The following is a 23,265-nucleotide window of genomic DNA, read 5'->3' as shown; positions in this document are numbered from 1 at the left end:
CCAGCACACCCATCAGAACTGCATCTTGAGCCCTCCTGCTGTCACAGATCAGGAGCCAAACTGATCTGGTGCCTTCCTGCAGTAGATTTGTATTGGTGGCCATTAAGGACAAAAAAAAAAAAAAATTCATCTGGTTCCTGTGAAATCCTGAGGAGGTTGTTTTGTAGCCTGGGCAGAGCGTCGTAAATGCCTGCAAGGGGCAAGAGCTTGTGCAGAGTGTTCACACTGAGGGTGTTTGTCATGTGTGTGACAGACACCTCCTGGCTTGTACTGCAGGGTGTTGGGGATGTGCAGAACCTCAGAGTCCCATTTCCCATCTCTTCTGTCCCAGAGAAGCTGTGGGGCAGGGTTCTGCCTGCAGCTGCTGCATCCTCTGCCCTCAGGCTGCCTGTGGAACAGGAGCCGGACGGCCTGGAAAGGGATTTCTCCCCAAGTGCACCTGAGCAGAGAGACAGCCCCCAGGCAGGGAATGTGCAGTGCAAGTGAAAAGGGATCTTGAGTGAGTACCTGCAGCTCTGTGAGGGGATGGTGAGGGCTCTGCCTCTGCCAGGAGCAGTGTGTAACCTCTGTAACCCCTCCTCTTCCAACATGAGTAGTAAGGACTGGTGATACTGCCCACTTCTACCCCAGAGGAGGTGAAGGTGTGGGGTGATCTGGGCAGGGCAGGGGCTGTGCCAGGCAGGTGGCAGCACTGCAGCCTTTGAGTGTTTGGTAAAAATGTCAATGACTTGGACACTTTCCTGGATTTGAGAGCACAAAGGGATGGGGTGGATTTGGTTGGTTTGTTACCAGCAGCTGAGGTAACCTGTACCTTCAGTCTGTGTGTTCTGAGCCTTCAGGCTTGGGTATTAATTTGTAGAATGTGTTGGTGTTTATGACTGAGGCCCAGAAATGCTTTTTGAGATACTTACAGGGGGTGATGATGCTTTTCAGTATTTTGGGTGTCTCAGCTGTCACTGTGACTCAGTGTCAGCTGCTGCTCACTTTAGGAACTGTTTCTCCCATCAACATCTGTCTGACCACACAAATCAGTGTAGCCCTGGGATCCCATGTTGTGCCAAGAAGCAACCGATGTAAATATCCACCTACAAGTCACAGAAAACTGACAGGTAACTCCCATAGTGTGTATTCACTGGCCCTTTTATTACTGAATGTTGCTTTAAGCCATGTCATAAAACCAGAGATCAGGATCTGAAATCATCCTCTGCCCTTGGAGTCATTCCTGAGGCACAAGAGCTTGTTTAATGACATCATCTATCATCATTTAATTGAATGTTGTTTCCAAAAAATGATCTCCAGCCAGCTGAGGTAATAACTGAACTATCTGGATAAGAACTGAATAGTGAGGCAAGGCAGAAGAAAAATGTGACTCCAGTTATCTGCTCATAGCCAGGGAAATGGCTCCTTGGAGGCAGTGACTGCTTTCCTGTCCTGCCTTTCCCTAGGAGGTGGCAGTGTTCCTCTTCTGAACACTGAAAAATTTCTTAGTGTCCTGCATTCTTCTGAGCATTTCCTTATGGACAGCTGTCCTGCCAGTGGTCTTGTGTCACATCTGAGTTTGGGACAGAGAATGCTGAGATTTTTATTTTTTTTATGGGCTGTAATAAATAACCTTTTGCACAACACAGATCATGCCCATTTTCTGCCCTGGATTGACACCATAAGCTCACAGTGAAATTTCAGAGTTCCTGCTAGATGCTCTTTGGGGTTTTGGAGGGGGTTTTGGGTTTTGTGGTTTTTTTTTTTTTTCAAGGACTGTCAGCAGTTTGACTTGAAACATACTCAGGAGTTTGAAAACAGGATCTTGCAGAAGCTGGTTTTGGAGTCTGGGGAAGGTTGTCAGATCCATATGATCAGAGCAGGGCCTTGCTCATGCCATGCTAGTGCTACCTTTCAAAGATAATTCCTTTTTCTTTTTTTTTTTTTTTCTTTTTGAAGGGGAAGGGGTAGCTGAAGCTGGTAAACAACTTTACAACTTTCTTTTGGGCACTTACTGTGGAGAAGAAGTGTCTTATTTGAATCATAAGCATAAGAGTCACAGAGATTTGATTGGAAACAATTCCTCTGTATAGAAACTAGGGCAGGATTTCACCTTTCACAGAATCACAGAATCAGAGAACTGGCTGGGTTGGAAGGGACCTCAGAGATCATCGAGTCCAACCCTTGAACCACCGTTATCTTAAAGAAGGTCAAGAAAGAGATGGGATGAAGTTTTGCTTCTTGACCTGTGATTGCTGTGTCTTGGCCTAATCACCTGTATGGCAAAATTCTTGTCATCTTAGGGAGGCTGGAAAAACAGGCATTCTGGTGCTAGTCCTCTTTTTTTTCCAGCCAGAAAGCTGAGATGTTTCACAGGAGGGCTGGAATGACCCCTGTGCCTCCCAGCTGCTTGGTGCTGTGCTTGGTGCAGTCTGGATGGGTCCCTGTCTGCAGGCAGAGGAAGCTGCTGGGATGTGGGGAAGGGGCTGAGACCTGGAATGGGAACAGCAGCCCCTGAGGCTCCTCTGCCAACTGGCACCAAGAAAAGGCCCTGGCAGAGGGGTGGAGGTGACAACTTTTTATTAACACTGCAAAACCCAGACTGTACAGACCCCTGCCCAGCTGAGCCCTCATCATCCCTCACTCCTCTTCCAGCACAGGGCACTGTTTGATCTTGTCTTGGTGCTTGTGCTCTATGCAGCTACACCTGGAGGGGATGGACTCGGGTCAGTACCCCAGGACCAGGCTTGGTGCTGGGAGCTGGTACCACCTGGAGGGAGCACAGCCAGGGCAGCAGAGCCTCAGCACTGACACCATTTCTGGTGACAAAAACACGTTGCCTTCACCAGCAGGACAGGATTCCTTCGGGGAGATTTCCCTCCCTGAGTTTCTCAAGCATCCAGAGGTGCTTTTTATCAGTGCTGCAGGAATGCTGTGAGGTGCTGTCAGTCCTAGGTCATGTTAGGACAGCGTGCTGGTTCTGGGTTGATACAGCCACTTCCCTCTATCTTCTGTAAACCTTTTCCTGGCTTTTTGGCTTTGAAACACACCTTTTAAATAAGGAGTTTTGCCCATAACAAGCAACAGAGTTGTTAGGGTCTGCAAGGTTTTTCAGAAAGCTGAGGACTGAAGGGAGAAATGTGTAAGCTGGACTCTGCTGCTTCCTTGATCCAGGTCCCGTTTTATAAGTACCTTTATAAGTACTTAATAGATTCTGAGGGGGTCCAGAGCTCCCGTGAACCAGTGTCTTTTCCCCCATTTCAGGTGTGTGAATGTTTCTCTGAAACTATGGCCCCAGTCCTGCAACAAGTTCTGCAGGGATAAAATCTCTAAATCAGAAAGAGTTCCTCATGTCCCTCATCGAAAAGGAGTTAACACTTAATAACAATAATAATAATTGCTTTGCCTGAGGATGCAGAAGCTGATCTGTGTACCATGTCTAATTCAACATGCCTGCTTTCCCTGACCTGTTTTCTGATTAAATGGCAGAAACAAATGTCTCTACCTGCATCTTAACTATCAAAGTGAATCTAAAGAGTTTCCCCTTCCTTACCAGTAAGTGTTTAAATCACTGCTGCTACCGCTGGGCCAAGGATAACCTAAGATACTAGCCACAAAAACAATAATTGTTTCCTTTCTTCTTTCCTTTTCTCATGGTGAGTTGTTTTCTTAATAGATACATATTTCATGTCCTTTTCATTTTTTTCTTCTCCCTAATACTGGAATGGGCTGCCCAGGGAAGTAGTGGATTCTCCATCCCTGGAGATATTTAAAAAGAGACTGGATGTGGCACTCAGTGCCATGGTCTAGCAACCGCAACGGTGGTAAAAGGGTTGGACTCGATGATCTCTGAGGTCCCTTCCAACCCAGCCAATTCTATGATTCTATGATTCTATACTGTGCTGAATCCTTCACCATTTGCTGTTCACTCGGGTTTGATGCCAGTTCCCTGCCAGCAGAGCCCCGGGATTTTGTTGCAGCACGCGTTGAGGAGGAGCCTTAACCACGGTTCCCGGTGAAACGCTGATGCTCTGGTTCTGGATGGCGTTTTGACCCATTTGGGGCAGGTCCAGAGACTGTATGCCCTCTCTGTAGCCGTGCTGGGGTCTGTACCCTGCGGGAGCGACCTCTACCCCGCGCTGGGACCGCACCCACCCCGCGGGGTCCCCGCCCCGCAGCCCCCGCCCGGGGGAGGGCTCCGAGCCGGCACCCTGCGCCCCGGGACCCCTCGGCAACCCCGGCGGGGGCTCTGCCGCTGCCCGCCCGCCCCCCCCGGGCTCAGAGCGCCGCTCCCCGGCGGGCTGAGGGGCCCCGCGGCTCTCGGTGCCGGGGGAGAGCCCGGTGGTTGGTGCGGAGGGACCCCCCGGGACACCCCCCGGGAACCCACCCCGCGGACCCCCCCCTCGGGACCTCCCCACTGCCCCCCCCAAAGGCGGCCCCGGGGAACGGGGCGGAGCTTCATCAGGCCCCGCCCTGTGGGCGTGTCCCGGTGACGTCACGGCCCCGCCGCAGCCCCGCGCAGGCCGCGCCGCCAGACCGAACCGAACCGAATCCAACCCAGCCCGGCAGAGCCGCTCCCGCCCGCCCGCCCGCCATGCCCTCGGACCGGCCCTTCAAGCAGCGCCGCACCTTCGGTGAGCCCGGGGAGGGAGGGAGGGAGGGACGGACGGACGGACGGACGGACGGACGGGGGAGGGGTTCCTCTCCCCGCCGCCGGGCCCCGCCGTGACAAGCGGGGCCTTTGGGGTGGGGGGAGACCTGGGAGGGGTGGTGGTGCCGCAGCCTCCGCCCGGTGACGTCATCCGGGACCGAACCGGGCCCTGGGTCCCCCCGGCCCTGTGGGGAGGTCGGAGGGGTCGCGCCCCGCCGGGCCCGGAGGTGCTGGGAGCCGCCCCCGGTGTGTGCGGGGGGGGGCAGGGATGCTGCGGGCTCGTTCTGGTCCCGCACCTCCCCCCGAGGTGTGAACCGCGTCAGGACTGACCCACGGGTTGTGCGTGGGTCCCACGGGGACCAAACCTCCCGCTCCGTTCGGCTCCGTGTGCGGGGGGAGCGGGACTGGGGGGGCTTGGAAGGGCAGGAAAGCCCCGGGGGGCATTTGCGGAGCGGCTCCCAGTGCTGTGTGTGTCCCCCCCCAGTGCTGTGTGTGTGTCCCCCAGTGCTGTGTGTGTGTCCCCCAGTGCTGTGTGTGTGTCCCCCCAGTGCTGTGTGTCCCCCCCCCCCCAGTGCTGTGTGTGTCCCCCCAGTGCTGTGTCCCCCCCTCCCAGTGCTGTGTCCCCCCCCCCAGTGCTGTGTCCCCCCCCCCCAGTGCTGTGTCCCCCCCCCAGTGCTGTGTCCCCCCCCCCAGTGCTGTGTGTCCCCCCCCAGTGCTGTGTGTGTCCCCCCCAGTGCTGTGTGTGTCCCCCCCCCAGTGCTGTGTCCCCCCCCCAGTGCTGTGTGTCCCCCCCCAGTGCTGTGTGTGTCCCCCCCCAGTGCTGTGTCCCCCCCCCCCAGTGCTGTGTCCCCCCCCCCAGTGCTGTGTCCCCCCCCCAGTGCTGTGTCCCCCCCCCCAGTGCTGTGTCCCCCCCCCCAGTGCTGTGTCCCCCCCCCCCAGTGCTGTGTCCCCCCCCCCAGTGCTGTGTCCCCCCCCCCAGTGCTGTGTCCCCCCCCCAGTGCTGTGTCCCCCCCCAGTGCTGTGTCCATCCGAGGAGGGGGTTGACGGTGAGAAGGGGCCCTGCAATCCGTGTAGTCAGGAGGTGGATATGTGAATATCCCTCCCTCCTGCCCCTGTGTCCTCGGTCTGATCTTTACACTTTTGCACAGTGTTGGGGCACAGTGACCTCTTCAGAACTCGCCCTCCGTGCCCCCGTCTCGTTAGCAAATAGCAAAGTGGGTGCTGAAGAATTTGTTGGACCTGCCCTGGGTGTTCTCCAGCCCCAGAAGAGTCCCTTGTCCCTCGTCCCTTTGTTAGATGGACACGGTGGGGAAACTCGGGTGGGCAGGAGGTGACCACAGAAGGTCCCAGCCCTGGCTGGCAGGAATCAGACAGATCAGCTGCTGTGTCTCTTGACCTTTGCCAGCTGGCGTTGGGGAAGGTGCCTGTTTCTGGCAGGGCACATCCCACAGGGGGGATCGGTTGAGCTTTGCTGCCCGAATAATGCTGAAACTGGTGTATTTGTGCCAAACAAGGCTTCTTTTTGTGTCAGATTACTGCCCAAACACAGGTGAGGGCCTTTTTCCTATGGGAGTTTTAAAACTGAAACTTTTTCCTCCTGAACTGCTGATCCAGCCCCTTGCTGCTCTCTTGGAAACTAAATATTTGGCAACTTATTGGTGCAACCCTTCCGGCCTTGAATGCTCACCCAGGCTTCTCCTGCCACAGGGGCTGAGCCAAGTGCACATGCAGAAACAAGAACCAAGTGAAGTCTGGGTGCCCTGGGACACAAGCTCAGGACCCTGCTGTGTTCTCCTAAGCAGTGAAGTCCTAAATCAAACCCTTAGGAACTCCCTGCTTTTGAACTGGTGAGGCTCAGCTTGTTCTGGTCAGGAGGGGGGTGGTTTGCCTTTGCAGATTGCTCAGACTTTGTATGAGCCAGAAGAAAAACAAAATCTGAGGCAGAGCGTAGCTGAAGCAAGCAGGATTAAAATAGCCCAGGAGGGAAAGAGGGGGGTGAGGGAGTTTGGTGCTGGCAACTGCAAGTGCTCCTTATTTCTGTGTACTTTCCTCTGCCCTTTTGCTCTCTCAGCTAACTGGTCTGCAGAACTCAGCCAGGAGGAGGGAAAGAGGAGGAGGTCTGGCAGCCCACAGGGTTGCTGGGGTCAGGCTGGAATTGCTTGGTTGGAGAAAGTAAATACAACTTGTTTTCATCTTCAAATCATTACACAACAGGAGCAGGAAGCGATTGTTTACAATGCAGTTGGAGAGGGCTGATGGAAAACATCACCAGCGACACTGTGCCCTCAGAATGGCTCAGTTTTTAAGGCTTCAAAACTTTATAGAAGTGGAACAGTTCCAAAAAAACAGAGAAAAGGCGGGGTCAGGAATAGGACTGTTTACAAAAGCTCTGGTTTCACAGCAATTGGCTTGCTTAGTTCTTGCTTTGCCACCCCTTGCTGGAGGTTCTGCTTTCCTCCATGCATCTTTCCCCTCTTTTTGTATTTTTGGGATTTGTTTTCCCCTTGATTTCTTCTCCTTGCTCATCTGCTTTCTCTTGGGTCTATCCCATATAGAACTTACGGATTTCTGTTCATCGTTGTTGAGAACTTGAAAAAGGGACAAGCTGGAAACACCAGGGCTTTGAGCCAAGGTGTGCTGAAGGCACTGAGCACTGACCCCTGTGATCTGATGTGCCACTAGTGGGGAGTGGGTGATCCCCTGTCCCCAGGTCTGGTCCCCTGTCCCCAGGTCTGGTCCGTGGCCGTCTGCAGCAGAGCATCTTTGTTCTGGGTGTGTGGGGTCAAATCTGACAGCAACCCTCTGCTGAACCTGCTGAACTCCACTGCCCTGTGTGCAGTCAGAGCCACTGTAGGAGTCCAGAACAATTCCCAGAGCAAAGCTGTGGTCTGTGTGACAGGAACAGGGTGTCCTGGCAGCCTGAGGACACCACTCCACTTCCCCTAAAGAGCTCAGGTCCTTGGGAGCAGCTCTCAGGCTGGCTTGGAGCTGTCTGCTGCTCTTCTGCCTTAGGGCTGCCTGCCAGCTCCCTGCTGCCTTTGTTTCCAACTCGGAGCATCCCCAGTGTGAGCAGGGACACAGACCTTACACCCAGCTGGAAGGAAGTTGTCCTGGTGCCCCAGACCCCCGGGGCACTTCCCAGTGAGACACCAACACGTGTGTCCTGGCAGGCAGCTGGAGCCCCTGGCTGGGTGACAAACATGGGGTCTGACCTCAGCCACTGTGGACTGAGTATTCCCAACCCAGGATCAGTCCTCTAGGAGATCTGCCTTTTGTTTGGGAAAGCTTCTCCCCTGTGGAGAGGCAGCAGTGGGTGAAGGCACTGTCTGGGGATGGATTCCCCCATCTCCTGCCTCTGAGAAAGAGAGGTTGTTGCCTTCTCTGGGGACTCAGCTGCTGTAAGCCAGCATGCTTGTACCAGGTTAAAGACCAGGAGAGGATGAATTGTCTGTCTCCTCCACCATCCTGTGCTTGTTTTAACAGTGTTTGCTTGTTGGAAAAGTGGCTTGGTCTTAACCTGAGGTTGGCAGGTGAGGCACCTTGTCCTCATACTCTGTGCTCGGGCTGTGAATGCTCTCCCAGTTGTGCTTCAGGAGCTGGGATTCCTTGAAATGAGACTATTCTTGCAAGCTGATGCTCAGCTGCCTGTGTCTAGGTATATTAATTACTGAGGACATTCTGTGACATGATTTGAGGGGGGATTAATTATCATGATTGAAGAAAATATCAGTACAAGAAGAACTGAACAAGCATCCAGAAGATGATACCACAAATACTGATTTTTTATATTATTATTATCATTCTTTTATCTAACAGAAGGTCCTGACTGGCAGCCAACAATAATGAAACCTGTGTGTTCTTTGTTCATTACTTAATACTTTTCACTACAAAAACTTCAGATATCCCCTGGAGCCAGAAGGGTGGGTGGGAACTGATGGATCCAGGAGCTGTAAGACTGGTTGGACTCTTGCTGTCTGTGTCATGGAGTAGCCATGAGCCACAGCCAAGTCATCTCCCTTGGCTTCTGTCTTCCTTTCCTGGTCAGTCTGTGGGGTCATGGTCAGAGTCACCTCAGAGGCTCCTCCTGATGTGTCACCTGCACGTGTGACATTCCATGGTCTGTCAACACCTCTGGCTCTCTGCTCAGGGGGTTGTTTGCTGCCTTCTGTCTTCAGCAGGCAGTTTGGGAATAGGCTGTGAGGGACAATGAAGGAATGAGGACAAGGCTCTGGCTCCTGGCAGATCTCCCCACATCAGCCCTGCAAACCCCTGCGTGTCCCGAGCGTGTTTGTGCTCAAACAGCAGTGACCTGGGCTGGGCAAAGTCTCTTTGTGTGCATGTGTGCTGTGGTCTGCCTTGAAAACAGCTCAGTCAGGAGTGCCAGCTCTTTGTTTGAGCACTTTGAAGTGTCCTGAGTAGTTCTGAGAAATCTAAGTGCCTTCCTGCTGTGCTAGGGGGTTGTAATTGTGAAGGTTGTCAAGGCAGGAGAAAAGGTCAAACAAATGGTAGAGGGGAGCCCTGGGGGGGCAGCTCCCAGCAGAGGGGATGGGCAGCAAGGCTACTGAAACTGAGATTAAAAACTGGGTAAAAAACCCATTTCCTCATCTGGAACTCTGATATATTCCATCCAAACATGACACAGGAATTATTGCTCTTGGGCCTCCCTGTGCTCAGGACCTGCAGTTGGATGGTGGAGGCCCAGTGCTGATCCTGCCTGGCCTGTGGCAGGGGTGACAACATGGTACTGTGCAACCAGAGAAAAGTGTCTTGACATGAAGTTAGATTTCACAGCTGTTGTGTGGCACTGCATGGTCACAAGCTGAGCCCTTATCATGGATTTGCTGGATACAAATCTGGAGCCAGGCTCAAAGTCATACTTGGTTAAAACTGCTAAAAAAAAATAAAAAAAAAAAAAAAAAGAAAAAAGCTGGTTCCTGTTTGCCTTTTAAAATCCTTCTTCAAGCTGGATTTTTCTGGAGCCAGGAAGATTGGGATGAGCAAGGCTGCTGAGAATCTTCTCCAGTCACAGGAATCCAAGAGCTCAGCATCCAAAAAGCCAGACAACACACATGTGGTAATGAAGCTGTAACAACCAAAGGGACAGTCATGCTCCACATTCCTGTTGGTGATTGACCTTGTGACAGTGAAGCATCAACCTTTACCTACCCCTTGTTGCAAGGACCCTCTGGCAGACAGTAAGTGCCAAACAGTGTAGTTTTGGTCCCAAGTTTGGAGCCCCCTCAGCTTTGCAGACAGAAGCAGTGAAACAGGACCAAGAATCAGAATCACTGACAGGTTTCTATGTAACCTGGGACAGAATTCCTTTCTCAGTAGCAAGGACAACTTTCCCAGGGCTCAGCTGCCTGCTTGGAGTCTGTTCCTGCCCCTCCTGCAGCACCCCTGCCCTGAGAAGCAGTGTGCAGGGACAGGAGGGCTCAGCTCAGCCCAGCTGGTGTCTGGGCCATGACACAAGCAGGGGGAGCATTTCATGGTGGGGAGAGGTGTCTGGCCTTAGGCTGGTGTGACAGTACAGAAATAGTCATCTGGAATGACCTGCATAACTTGCCTGTGTCTTCAGCAGCTGCCAGCTCATCCCAGACATACCCTGATTTCAGACCATCCCCATTCCTCTTCTCCTGGCAGCAAATCTCCTGGAGGGAGGACCAGGTTCCAGCGCCCTCTGCCCTGGGGCTGACCACAACAGCTTCTTGAAGAAACATCTTTGGTTCTGCATCTGCTCCAGGTCTGAGGCAGACCCACTCCCAAGCTGGCTTGCAGGGTGTGCTGGGGGAGGCAGAAGGAAACCTCAGGGCTGGCAGCAAGTGGCAGGGCTGTTGTCACCTGTCCCTCCATGCCATGGGCAGCTGCACCCTGAGCCCAGGGCTCTGGGGCCACAGGGAGAAGCCCACGGCTGAATTTCTGCTCTCTGCTTTGCTTTCCACACACACTCAGGAGCTGGTGACCTGGTAGCACATTGATGACATTTCCAGGGGGATATTTTTTCTGAATGATGTTTTCCTAACAGCATTTCTGGTGGTGACAGGCTGCAGGGCTGGTCGTAGGGCCCATCCACAGCCTCAGGGCAGCACCAGTGCCTGCCCAGTGTTTGTGTAGTGTCTCCTGAAAAATGCTGTCCCTTACACAACTGAACTGTTGGAGAACTTGCCCATGTGTTTTCCATCTGTTCCACCATCTGTACCTTTTGTCAGATGCTCTGTCCCATCCAGGGCTGTCCCTTTGTCCTGTGCCTGTGCAACTCCCAGCACAGCAGGGACCTGTCTCCTGTAGCCAAGGTTCCTGGGCACTGCTGATAAGAAAGGTCGATGCTCAGGAAGTCTGGCTTAAAATGTTCTCCTGTTCCCCTTAACTGTCCTAATGATCTCATCCTGCATTGCCAGGGGATCTCTCAGCCTTGAGAGAACAGCTTGGGAAGGACCTCAGTCAAGAGAACAGCTGAGGTTCTGGTGTTTTGGGCAATTTGCAAGCTTTGCTGTTGGTACTTAACAGCTGAAACAGCAGTTGGAGGAGAAATAGGCAATTTCCTGGCATATGCAGTGCTACAGAAATACTCCTGTCTTTCAGTAGGCCCTAGCAGTGAAATTTTGCTAGGAATAACCAAGAAAATGTTTGGTTCTGATCCTGCTTCCATCTTGAGCTCTTACCTCCTGGCACTGGGTAGAATCCTGGCAGACATGGTGCCCCCAGCCTGGAGCAGGGCTGGTGCCTTTCCCTCTGCTCAGCTTCATCAGAACTCCAGCTGCCTCCTCTCCATTCCTTCTCCTTGCAGTCCTGAGCTCCTCAATCAGGTGTGGCCTTTGCTTCTCCTCGGGGGGCCAGAGGAAAAAATATCCATGCAAAAATATCCATCCTGCCCTGTCTGTGTAAACAGTTCTGCTTCACTCTGCATCCAGGCTGAGGATTAACTGGAGCCAGGAGCTAGGGAAAGGGGGAAGGAAGGGGGTGACCTGAGCACAGCTCTGCTCTGGGGGAGCTGCAGGAGGACAGCAAGGCTTGTGAAATGATTCCTGGATGGAATGTCAGTCTGCAGGTGCTGCCAGGGGGAATGTACCTGCCTGCAGTGCCATGGGAGGCTGGCAGCTCTCTCCCTGAAGTGCCCTTTAAGGGTTTTCTCTTTATTCCTGTGGTTTAGATGAGGCTACACATACATTAAATTAAAGGTGGTATTTATAGCCACTCCTTGCTGAGTGATGATGGTGCTTTCATGAGACACAGGACCAGCTCTAGGGTGTGGGTGACCATCACCTACTTCTTGCAGGAGATCTCAAGCACCTCCACTCTGTGCACACAGAATTTACCCTTGTGCAGGATTGATGCAGGATAGCTCCTCCTGATTCCCAAGCCAACTTGGATGGATCTCCAAGGCTAGAATAGGACTTAGTCTGCTCCTCAGCAGAGCTTCAGATCTCCTGGAAACTTCTGCCAACAGCCTTCCTGAATGAAGTTTCTGAAATGGGCATTTCCTGGGCAGTGTTTGCAGCTGCAATCACACGGACCTGCTGAAGGGCTCCTGGAGCAGAGCAGCACCCGCTGTCATTGCAGTGGGGGAACCTGAGGTTTAAAATGTTGCCAGCACACATCTGAGCAGAGGAACGAGGTCCTGGGCACATGGCAGGTCTGAAAGAGTGGGACAGGGGAGCTGCCACTGTGGTTCATCAGACTTGGGGTGAGGTGAGAGCTTCATCCCTGGTGGTTCCTGCCTGTAATTCCTGCTGAGTATGGAGGCAGCAGGACGTGAAGCTGCGTGCTGCAGCAGCCTGGGCTCTCTGGGGGGTATGAAAGGCTGTGGGGACAGGGGTGGGATCCTGGGACACTGGGCTGTAGCTGGACAGATGCCCCTGTGTGACATCTGAGTGTGATGGGACAGGGCACCTCTGGCTCCTCTGCAGAAGGCAGGGTGCTGATGGGTGCCATCTTGTGCAGGGACCAAGCAGGGCATCAGGGGTGTGCTGCCCTTTGGCACTGCTGCCTGGACTAGGTGGATGCTATATCCACAGCCACAGAAAATCTGCCCTGGGTGGATTGCTTCTCAGAGCCTTCTCAGAACAACCTGCAGTGCTGGGCTGCAAACAGTTCTGTCACCCCAGAGGGAAGTGTAGGATGCCCAGCAGCCCATCCACATGGCCACCTGACAGTACATAGAGATGCAGGACAGGATGGATGCTGAAGCTGGGAAAATTATCCATCCAGGAGGCCCCCCTGCTTTCTGCATCTCTGTGAATGCCCAGCAGCTCTGAGCTGGCTGCAGCCAGGCTGCCTGAAGTGTTTAGGCTTGTAAGTGGTGTCTGCTCATGCTCTGGGTCCCAGCCTGTCAGATGCTGAGGAAGCCTGTGAGGATGTGGGAGCAGAGCTCTGCAGTGTGCTGACTGAGCTGGGTGCTATGATTTGGGTGCTGGGTGCTTCTTGTCACTGTGTCCTTCAGCATTCCTGAAGGGACATTGCTGTACCTGCATCATGTACAGTGCTGATTTGTGCATAACTCTTTGCTGATTGGGACCCTGGGGCAAAATTACATCCTAAGGATGTCCTGGAGCATTGAATGGGGTGAAAAGAAAACATGAGGAACTACATCTTCAGTCACAAAACCCAAAACAAATAGGCCCACATTTTCTACTAAATCCAAATAATCTTGATCTGTTTTGCTCGTCCATGGAATCCCACAGAAGAAAGGTTTGGCAGTTCTTAGCAAAGGGATCTTTTCCTCTCAGAGGAGGCAGAAATGGTGCTCAAAAGCATTTTTGACCCAGTGATTTTGTAGTCTTGTGGTCCCTAAAGAAAATCCATGCCAGTGCTTGCCCTGGGCACTTCAGATGGGCACTTGGTAGGCTCTGAGGCCCTTGCCAGAGTACTGGTAATGTAGGGAGGAGCAGAGCCAGAGCTCTCCTGGCCCTGGCCCAGCTTCTGCTCCTCCTTTCTGCTGCTTGGGAGTGTGGAGGGCCCCGTGGTGCAGCAGAGGGGACACTGGGGTTCGCCTGTAAGCTCCAGCAGCACAGGAGCTGTGAGGTGCTGCCTGTGGTGTGTGCCAGGAAAGATGAACTGTGGAGGAAAGGGGGTTAGGAAGTGTGAGAACAACTGCAGGGAAAAACCATCCTCCTTGCTGAAGTTTTTTCTCCCTGTTTCCACGGCAGGTCTAGAAATACTTTGTCAGGGCAGTAGTGGTGTAGGAAGGAGTCCTCCCTGGCAGGGAATGTCCCTGGGGCTGAGGCTCTGTGCCAGGTGGAGCCTGGAAGTGCACAGCAAGCTGAAGGAAACGGCCCAAACCCATCCCCAGCTGCAGAACTATCTCCTCCAGGAGACACAGAGAGCCTGAGCTGAGCCCCTAAAGCTGTGCTGCTGCCTGGCACTGAGGGTCACCAGCTGGGTTTGGTTAAGGTAGATTTAGGAATATAGTTTTGTAATCCTTATGATGGTCTCATTCAGTTGGTTTCCATGTGTGCTGCCCAAAGGAAGGGTTGGTCACCTCCAGTGACCATCTTCCTGCTGCAGACTGCCCAGGAAAGGCCTGAGGAGCAGAACTTGAACTTCTTTTGCAACGTCTCTCTTAGTTTGTGGCTTTCAGGGTGGTCACCTCATTTTTGCCTGAATTAGTCCAGCCTGCTGTTTCTAACCTTGTTTCTTCTTCCTTCCCAGCGGATCGTTGTAAAGAAGTCCAGCAGATCCGAGAGCAGCATCCAAACAAAATCCCAGTAAGTTATCATTCCTCTTCCGCCTTGGACTTTGTTCTCACCACCTCTCTGTGCTGCTGGGTGTCCTCCCCCAGCCAGCCATGGAGTTGACAAACCTCTGCTCCCCAGGAGCAACACAAGAAACTCTCTAGTGCCTTGTGCATTCCAGCTGCTCAGTAGCAGATCTCAGCAGTGCAAACCACAGTCCTTCTCTTCACTTCATGCCCTCTCAAGAGGCAAGGAACTGAACTGATCACAGATCCACTTCCATGCTAGTGGAAAACCTGGAGAAAACCTGAAATGGCCTCATTTGTTGTTGTTGCAGTAGCCACCTGACTTTCCCTGGATAAGTAAGAATTTCTCTGTGCCTAGAGAAGGATGTGTGAGATCATGATCACTGTGTGGAGAGCAAAGAGGCTCTGGTGTAGGATAATTCATGCCACAGCCAAATGGTCACAGCTGTCGTGGGCTTTCCCAGCTCCTGTTGTTGGCATGGGTAGGTGAGACTTCATGTTCTTCCTCCCATGTCAGACCTAAGGTGCTGTCTTGCTCTGTGGCTGTCAGTGCACTTTTGATATCCTAGCTGAGTATTTGCTTCTCTTCCTGAGAAGATGGAGAAATGATGCGCTTGGGGCTTGCTCAAGTCAGTGTTTGCAACATCATAGTGTATATGACCAACAAATGGAAGGTGTTCCTGGTCCAGCTTGTTCTCAGTGTTGGGTGAACATCAGCCTTGTCTCAATATTGCATCCAGTCTCTCAGTATTGAGCCTTCAAGGCTTAATGGCTCCAATTGCTCTTGGCAAGTATTGGTCCATTCCTGCCTCACTCTTCTTTTGATGTAGCACAGCACCTTCTAGCAAAAATACTTCTTTTTCTTCCTTCTCTTCCACCATCACTGTGCTGTCCATGTGTTGTCAGCTCAGCAGAGCAGGACTTGCCCCTGCTCATCCCCTACATGATTATTGACCAGTGCTTTTAGCATGGCACGAGGCTGTCCCTGCGTTTCTCCAGAGCTGTGGCAGAGCTGCTTACAGTGCTGTAAGGCTCCAGCAGTAAGGACAGGCAAGAAATAAGTTGTATATAAAATACACAGGGATATCTCAAATGTGTGCTGTCTGAGCAATTGAACAGAAGGAGCCAGAGCTCTGCATCCACATGCAGAATTTTACCAGCATTTACTGAAAGGTGGGGGGGACCTTCCATGGCTGGAATGTTCTTTATGTTGGGGTCAACCACCACGTGCCCTAAGTGAAGATTTCTGTGTCATCAGGTCCTGGGTGCTGGTGTGGGTGTTGCAGAGCTGTGGCTGTGCAGATTTAGCCATGGCAGAGACCTGAGCCTCCAGGCATCAATTTGTTCAGTGTCTCACTGTCCTTGACAGTGTCCTGAGTGCCAGCAGAGGGAGAGGATGAGGGGCTGGGCTGAAGCGTCAGCTGCTCTGCCCTCCATTGAAAAGAATCAGGAGAGAAGGGCATGGAAGGCCCTGGGGCATCCAGCTGTGTTTGTCTTGCTGAGATCTCCAAAAGCCTGGTCCTGCTCAGCTCCTGACACCCAGTTTGCTGCTGTCTCTTCTCTTACAGAGCCCCTTGCTGCAGTCACTGGGTGCAGCTCTCAGAGGTGGCTGTGGGGCTGCAGAAAGGTCTGTGAAAGGCAGGAGCTGTGTTTGCCAGGTGATTGTCTTCCCTGGGGAGGCACTTGGAATTAGCAAAGGGGTTGGAGCCCAGAGTGAATGAAGGAGAAGATGGCCCAGGTTACCCCCTTATGGGTGGCAGAAAACACAGCAAGTTCTGCTGCAGCTGCTGCCCTCCTGCATCTCCCATTTCCACTCAGGGCCCTCGGGTGAGTCCCCTCTGCTCTGACAGAGGCCCAGGAGGATTTGCAGAGGGCCTGGGCTGGCTTTGTGCCCAGGGAAAGGCATTTCTCTCCTGTTTCCAGAAGGATTCATCTGGAGATGGCTGAGGAAGGGGCTGGGCCGCATGGGGGGGACTGCATGGGGAGAGAGCTTGGGGTCTGTCTGAGCCCACCTGAGGTCACCTGGACTCTGCCTGAGGTGTGGAATTGAAGGGAAATCCCATCCCAGGACACCTCCCTGGCACACACAGTGAAGAGACAAGCAGGAGCACTTCTGTTCACCGCATGCCAGAAGCTCCACTGCTGTTCCTGCATTCCCCAAAGGTGGAATGCAGAGCTCTCCCAGTTAGAGAGCTCTCCCAGCACACAGCTTTTCCTGGGAAGGACATGGCTGTGTTGGCACTGAGGTGCTGCTCACCCTCAGCTCTGCTGGGAAGGAGCCTCCAGCTGCAGGGTTGCTGCCATCTCCCTGGGGGCTCCCTCAGCTGCCTCAGGAGGTGCTGTAGGAATCATTCTCAGCCCTGGGAGAGTTCAGACTGAGCTTATTCCTGCCCATTCCTGCTGCTGGCCCCAGCACCCTTTTCCCTGGAGCCTATGGGAGTCCCTGAAGTGGAGCAGCTTGTGCTGGGCAGCAACAGGAGCAAACCATTTCCCAAAGAACTGTAGTGCTGTAGGACATGGGAGTGTTCAGTCTGGAGAAGAGGAGGCTCAGGGGAGACCTCATCACTCTCTACAACTCCCTGAAAGGAGGTTGGAGCCAGGGGGGGTCAGGCTCTGCTCCCAGGCAGAGACAAGACAAGAGGCCATGGGCTTAAGAATTTCTTCCTAATATCTAAGGAAGCTTCAGCTTCAGCTCTGCCAGGGGAGGTTTAGGTTGGATATTAGGAGAAATTCTTTGCAGACAGGGTGATCAGACATTGGAATGGGCTGCCCAGGGAGGGGGGGATTCTCCATCCCTGGAGGTTTTTAAGCAGAGACTGAATGTGGCACTGAGTGCCATGGGCTGGGAACCACGGGGGGAGTGGATCAAGGGTTGGACTTGAGGGTCTCTGAGGTCCTTTCCAACCCAAATTATTCTGTGATTCTCTCAAGTCCCTGTAGTGCTGCAGGATTGGGGTGTGGGAGAGCCACGTGGAGAGGTCTGTGTTAGATTATGTATAAAAAGTTCATCTGCGCACCCAGAGGGGAGCAGGAGAGCAGTGGCAGGGAGGGAGCCCAAACAATGCTCTCCCCTGGCACAGTGGTGGATGGAAACCCAAATTACAACTTTGTGTCAGGCCCAGGGAGTGAAGGCCAAACCAAACATCACATCCCACAAATTGGGCACAGGGAGGGTTCCTCAGAGTGGGGTCAACCCAGGGAGATTGGGACTGGACCCCTTTGCTTCCTGAACTCCTTCAGAGAGGAGCCTGGGTGTAGCTGGGCCCAATCCTCCTCCTCCTCTAATTAACCTCTTTTAACAACCCATTCAGTGAGACTGAGTTGGGGAATTGTCTGCACAGTACTCAGGAGTAAGGTTATTACCCAGGAGGTTTGTATAAAAACACAACTTTACTTAAAAGTGAGTAAGATTATAAAGTATGTCAGCTTACAACCAGCAGAATTAGGTATTTTGGGACTTGGAAAGCAATGAATTACACTTTAGCAAAATTTAAAGAAGTTGTTAAAACACCAGGTTACCACTAACAAAACTTAACAAAGCAAGGTGAAACTTAACAAAGTTAGAAACTACATTACCCTCATGTGCCCAGGTAAGGTCAGAAACAGATACAGAGAGAAAAAAAGAAGAGAGAGTAGAGATCTCCCCCCCTTGGATCCAGGGATGCTCTGGGTAGGAAGTTGTGGTCCTTGGATGCTAGGCTCACATCCAGCATTTCCAGTGTGCCTCTTCTATGCCCCCCTGACCCCCCCTTTTTGGGGGGGGCTTTGGGGTATCTTGCACAGCCAGGTGTTCCCTTGGGCCCCTGCAGACGGGATGACAAAGCCAGGTCCCTGATTTATGCAGAGGTGCCCTCCCCAGTGGCTTTACCTGGGGCACACAGAGGATGTCACTCTGCAGGGGACACCTTGCCTGCCCTGTCCCTTATCAGTAAGGACAGTGTCCTGCTTGTCAGGGTGGCCACCAAACAGAGCTCCCCTTGCCAGGACACTGCTCAGCTGATGGGGATGGCCACTGAAGGAGGGACTGCTCTTGCCGGAATAGAGCCCCGTTTGTCAGGGGGGTTCCCCAAAGGGGGTCTCTTCTTGAGAGCTCAGATGGCTCCTGAATGAGGTCTCCACCCCAGCCCAACGTCCATTTTGTCAGAGTGGCTGTTTTGAGATGAATATTCTTTTTGGGATTCTACACCTTGGAAAAAGGGACAATTTTCTCTGGGCTCCTGCAAAGGCTGTTCCCAGGAGATCCCTGCAGATCCATGGCTGACACAAATCAAGATGGATTGATGCCAGAGCACCTTTTGGGTTGAGGGGGGGTTACTGGATATATTGCCACTAAAAGACCCTCCCCTGCTCTGCTCTCTGGCAGAGCTCTGTGTGTCTGTAGTGAGCTCTGTGGCTCCAGGGATGGGTCAGATGTGTCCATGTGGCTGTGGGTGCCCACTGGGAATACATCCCAGCCCTGCTGCTGGTTTGGCTTGGGACCATGGGGCAGCAGCCTCATATCTGCTGGGCTGCCAGGTCTGACCCCATTCCCTTCTGAAATCCCTTCCCACCTCCTCAGACTGGCCCCAGAACAAGGGCTGTGTTAATGATTGGGCTCAGGCTCTGCCGTGAGCCTTCCCATCTCTGCCCAGTGTTGTTTCTGTGGTCCCCACTGCAAGAGCACAGGAAGGAACCTCCTGGCCTGAGGCAGCAGCCTGGGAGAGGGGCACGAGAGGGGAGGTGGCTTTCTGTACAAGCCCTATGGCCACAGGGGTGTAATACTAGCATTTGATCAGGCATTTCCCTCCAAAGCCAGATAAAAATGTTTTGTCCACTGGCCACCTGTTCCCATGGCTGGGTTACCCAAATTGCAGCTCGTGTTCTGGAAACAGAAACTCTTGAAGCTGTTCTGCCTGACAGACCCTCTGTCTGCACAGGGCACAAGGCAGCTGCTCCTGAAGCAGCCAGGCCATCCTCCTCAGCCCATTCTTGGACTAATTGAGAGGCTTTTCTTTTGTGGGATGGAGCTGGCTGGTAATTAGAGATGTCTGCCTCTGTTCCTGCCAAGTGTTAGTGAGAAAAGAGGCACAGCCCTGGTGTTCAGGGCCCTCAGCATGGAAAGGTCCCTGCAGGCATGGTTGTAGGGTGGCTGCCCCTTTGTGCAAACTGACATTAAAATCTCAAGGCCCTGCAGCTGTCACCGTGTGCCCCAGAGCAGCATCCCTGTGTGTGGCTGCTCTGAGTGCCCAGCCCCTGAGACTGCCCTCTGCAGAAACCCAAAATCAGCCCAAGACTCAAACTAAATGGTTCTGCTTGTCTTTGGCCTTCCTCTGCCCTCCATCCTGGGGGGAGGCAGGGACATGAGCAGGTTGGCGAGGGACATCCTGATCATCATGAATCCATGGCAGGAGATTGGTCTCACCAGTTTGCAGCAGGGGATGGAGCAGCAGTCAGTACCTGGCTTTCCCTGCTCTCTGGCACTCTTGCTCAGACATGGCCAATCTCAGAACACACCAGTGGATTATTGGGCCTTCATGTGGTGCTTGTTGGGCCCTCTGGCTCCTGGGTTCCTCCCCTGTGTGATCTGATCCAGGATGTGTTCTGCAGAGCTCTCACCAAGTGCTTGCACCCCTCCCTCATCCAGGAACTGCTGGCAATGTCACTGGACCCATTCTGGTGGACTTTGAGAGAAGATGTGCAGCCTGGGGGACTCCTCAAGCAGTCCCACCCCACAGCATCCCCACCAGTGTCTGGTTTGGCTTTGGTGGGTTGGCATCTGGAGTTGCACACCTGGTGCTGAGAGAGGCTGCTGGCAGCACATGCTGAGGGGAATTCTGTGTTCCCACTGAACCTTGGAGCTCCAGAGAGCCATCTCCTGGGAACCCTCATCTCTGCATGCTTCTCCATCCCTCCTGCTCAAAGGCACTGGCAGTTTCCCATATCTTTTGGGAGGACACCAAGGAAAATGATTTATGGGAACTCCTTGCCTTCCAGTAAAAAATAATTTTCAGCCTGAACTCCAAGAGGATGGTGAGCAGAGAGGAAAATGCACTCGTTGGAAGATAAATGTCTTTCTGTGGAGAAAAGAGGAGGAGGGATGGGAGGGTCAGTGTCACTGTCACTGTCATGGGGCTGTGCTGAGCTTCACCAGTACTGCCCTCCCTGACCTCAGCTGCCTGCATCCTCCTTCCTCGGAACACCAGTGGCACATTTCCATCCTGGTTTAGAACAGCAGCTGTAGCTGTCAGCAGATGCTCCCCAACAGAAGAAAATCATTAATTATAATAGGAGGAAAACTGAACAGAAAGGGGTGTTTTACCTGTTTCAGAATGTAGGTGTGGTGAGAGCAAGGCCTCTTGCAGGGGGGACAGGGTCTGCAGTGGCACTGAGCTGAAGTGCCCTGGAAGTGTGGTGGCACCTGGAGAAGTGGCTGTGGGTTTCTGATCCTTTTTGGAGTCAGTTTGTGTGAGTGTGAATGTGAGGAGTGGGACTGGCAAAATCCAAACTCCTCTTTTCTGGCAGAAAGCCTCGGGTGTCTCCTCAGTGAGTTCTGGCACCTGCTTGTTGGGGAATATCCACAGCTCTCCCTGAGCAAGAAGCAGGGTGATGGTAAACAGCAGCAGCCCAGAGCCGTGGCACAAAAGAGAAGAAAAATGCTCCTGCCTCTTGCTGGGCACCACGAGTTCAGTCCTTAGCTTAAGGCAGTGAAACTGGTGGGTTTGGTCAGACTGGAAGTGGTGTTAACACTTTTCTAGATCTCCTGCATGTCAGGGGAGGCAGCTAAATCCATCTGCTAATGCCTATGGTTTCCCAGCCAGGCAGAGCAATTGATGCTTTAGTGCTTTTTTCTTGGATGCTCTCCACAGTCTGGCTCAGGCAGACAGATGACTCTGCTGAGGAGCTGTCTGCAGCCAGCCTGATGGGCACTGCTCACGTCCTTGTCTTCGTTTTCCTGTGATAGGGAAGCAAAGTGGGGCCTTCCCTCCATTTTCCACTTTTGCTATTTGGATTTGTTTGACCTTGAGGCCACTGCAGCCTGTGGCTGACCCTGCCTCTGACTTTCTCCCCAGGTTATCATCGAACGCTACAAAGGGGAGAAGCAGCTGCCAGTGCTGGACAAGACCAAGTTCCTTGTCCCAGACCACGTCAATATGAGTGAATTGGTCAAAATAATCCGGTGAGTGGGGTGGCCCCACCGGGCATGCTGTGTCCCTGTCCTCACCATGGGCCCTACACATGGACCAGGGGGGTGAGGATGAGGCAGAAGCATCTGCTGGGGATGGGGATCCCTGTGGGGAGGGTCAGGAGGCAGGGCAGGTTCTGAGCATCTCCTGAAGGGCTGTGACCTCTCTCCCACAGGGACTCCCATCCCCTCCTGTTATCCTTCAGCTCAGTTGTGCCCCTCTGCCTTTCCCAGCAGCACTTGGAGAAAGGGACTTGGCCGAGTCCCCACTCAGGAGGCTCTGGAGCCCCCAGCAGCTCAGAGGGGCTCAGACACCATGTCCTGAAGCTGTGGGAGGAGGTCCTGGCTGTGCTGGCCTGGCCCTGTGGGAGCTGTGTTGCTGGGGAAGGTGTGGATCTTGCTGACTCCTTCTGCCCTTGTCCCCACAGGCGCCGCTTGCAGCTGAATCCCACCCAAGCTTTCTTCCTGCTGGTGAACCAGCACAGCATGGTGAGTGTGTCCACCCCCATCTCGGAGATCTACGAGCAGGAAAAGGACGAGGATGGCTTCCTCTACATGGTCTATGCTTCCCAGGAGACCTTTGGCTACTGAGACCTGCTGAGGGGTGGCACGTGGAGACATGAACTGTGGCACATGTGTCCCCAGCCTTGGACAACAACTGAACCAGAGGCTGATGAGAGGGGGACCGTGCTGACTCCCTTTGCCCCCCCCCCCTCCCTCCCTCTCTCCTTTTCCCCAGCCCCCTCTCACCAAAGAGGCTCGTGGCACGTGTTGGACTCACACAGCCCTTCACCTCCATGTAGGTGCAGACCTATGGACACTGCCTGCGTGGGGCCTCTGCTCCCTGTCCCACCCCAAGTCCCTCCCTGTCCCACCCCAAATCCCTGTCCCACCCCAAGTCCCTCCCTGTCCCACCCCAAATCCCTGTCCCACCCCAGGTCCCTCCCTGTCCCCTTCAGCTGCTCTCGCTGTGCTCTGTGTGTGCGTGTTCACAGCCCACTGCCAAAATGGTTCAGCCAGTGATGGAGAGAGGACAGGAGAGAAGACAGTAGAGAGGACACTGTCACTGTCACCTGCAGCACAGGGGGAGCCACCTCTCCTCCCAGGCTCTGGCACCAGGCAGGAGGGCTGCAAAAGCAGCAAGCAGATGTTACCATTGCTCCCAAGTTTTAATTGATTTTAATTACACCCATATCAGATTCTTGGTGCTACTGAGTAGATGTAGGCATCTCTGTGGGACTGTGGATAATGTATATCCTTTAGATTTATTTTATTGGGTTTTTTGTTTGGTGTTTGTTTTGGTTTTGTTTTTGTTTTTTAGGGGTATGTTGGAATGGGGAGAGGGGGCAATCTTTCCTGTATTCTGTAGGTAAATAAATCAGGCTTGGTTGCACTTTAAAGCATAGTAGATGTCAGAGTGGAATTTACTTTTAATTTATACAGGTTTGCCATATATATATATATATAGTGCTGCTCCTCTGTTGACAGGTGTACCTAGATTGTCTGTTCCTTTTTTTTTTCTTTTTTTCAAAAAAAAATTGATTTTCCTTCTGTCTCTCCATTGCACGCAATTTTTCAGTCTCAGTGTGGCAGAGTCTGCTCAAGGAATGTACTGATTTATATTTGCTATGTTCCCCATTCCTGTTTCTCATGTATTATACCAAAAAAATGTATATGATAAAATCCCACCCAGTTTAATCTATACAAAGTTATATATATATAAATATATAAATAAACATAAATTCAAGTTGTGTCTTGTATGAATGTGCTGTTTCC

General features: G+C 52.9%; 1 protein-coding gene across 1 annotated transcript; it reads left to right on the top strand.

Moving 5' to 3' along the window:
* Window positions 1–4,447: 4,447 nt before the first annotated feature.
* MAP1LC3A (microtubule associated protein 1 light chain 3 alpha) lies at window positions 4,448–23,018 on the top strand. The gene is made up of 4 exons (XM_030463279.1): window positions 4,448–4,613; window positions 14,279–14,334; window positions 21,377–21,483; window positions 21,918–23,018. Exons 1-4 carry the CDS (start codon window positions 4,574–4,576, stop codon window positions 22,078–22,080), a joined length of 366 nt encoding a protein of 121 aa, XP_030319139.1. The 5' UTR covers window positions 4,448–4,573; the 3' UTR covers window positions 22,081–23,018.
* The last annotated feature ends 247 nt before the right edge of the window (window positions 23,019–23,265 follow it).

This window comes from Calypte anna, chromosome 20 (genome assembly GCF_003957555.1).
Source record: "Calypte anna isolate BGI_N300 chromosome 20, bCalAnn1_v1.p, whole genome shotgun sequence".
Classification (NCBI taxonomy): Eukaryota; Metazoa; Chordata; class Aves; order Apodiformes; family Trochilidae; genus Calypte; species Calypte anna.
Note: the sequence above shows the minus strand (reverse complement) of the source record. Positions and strands in the feature narration are given on the sequence as shown.

Coding starts and splice junctions, on each gene's coding strand:
- MAP1LC3A (XM_030463279.1), top strand. CDS start 4,574: ATGCCCTCGGACCGGCCCTTCAAGCAGCGCCGCACCTTCG. Junction 14,335..21,376: donor AGCATCCAAACAAAATCCCA/GTAAGTTATCAT, acceptor CTTTCTCCCCAG/GTTATCATCGAACGCTACAA. Junction 21,484..21,917: donor GAATTGGTCAAAATAATCCG/GTGAGTGGGGTG, acceptor TTGTCCCCACAG/GCGCCGCTTGCAGCTGAATC.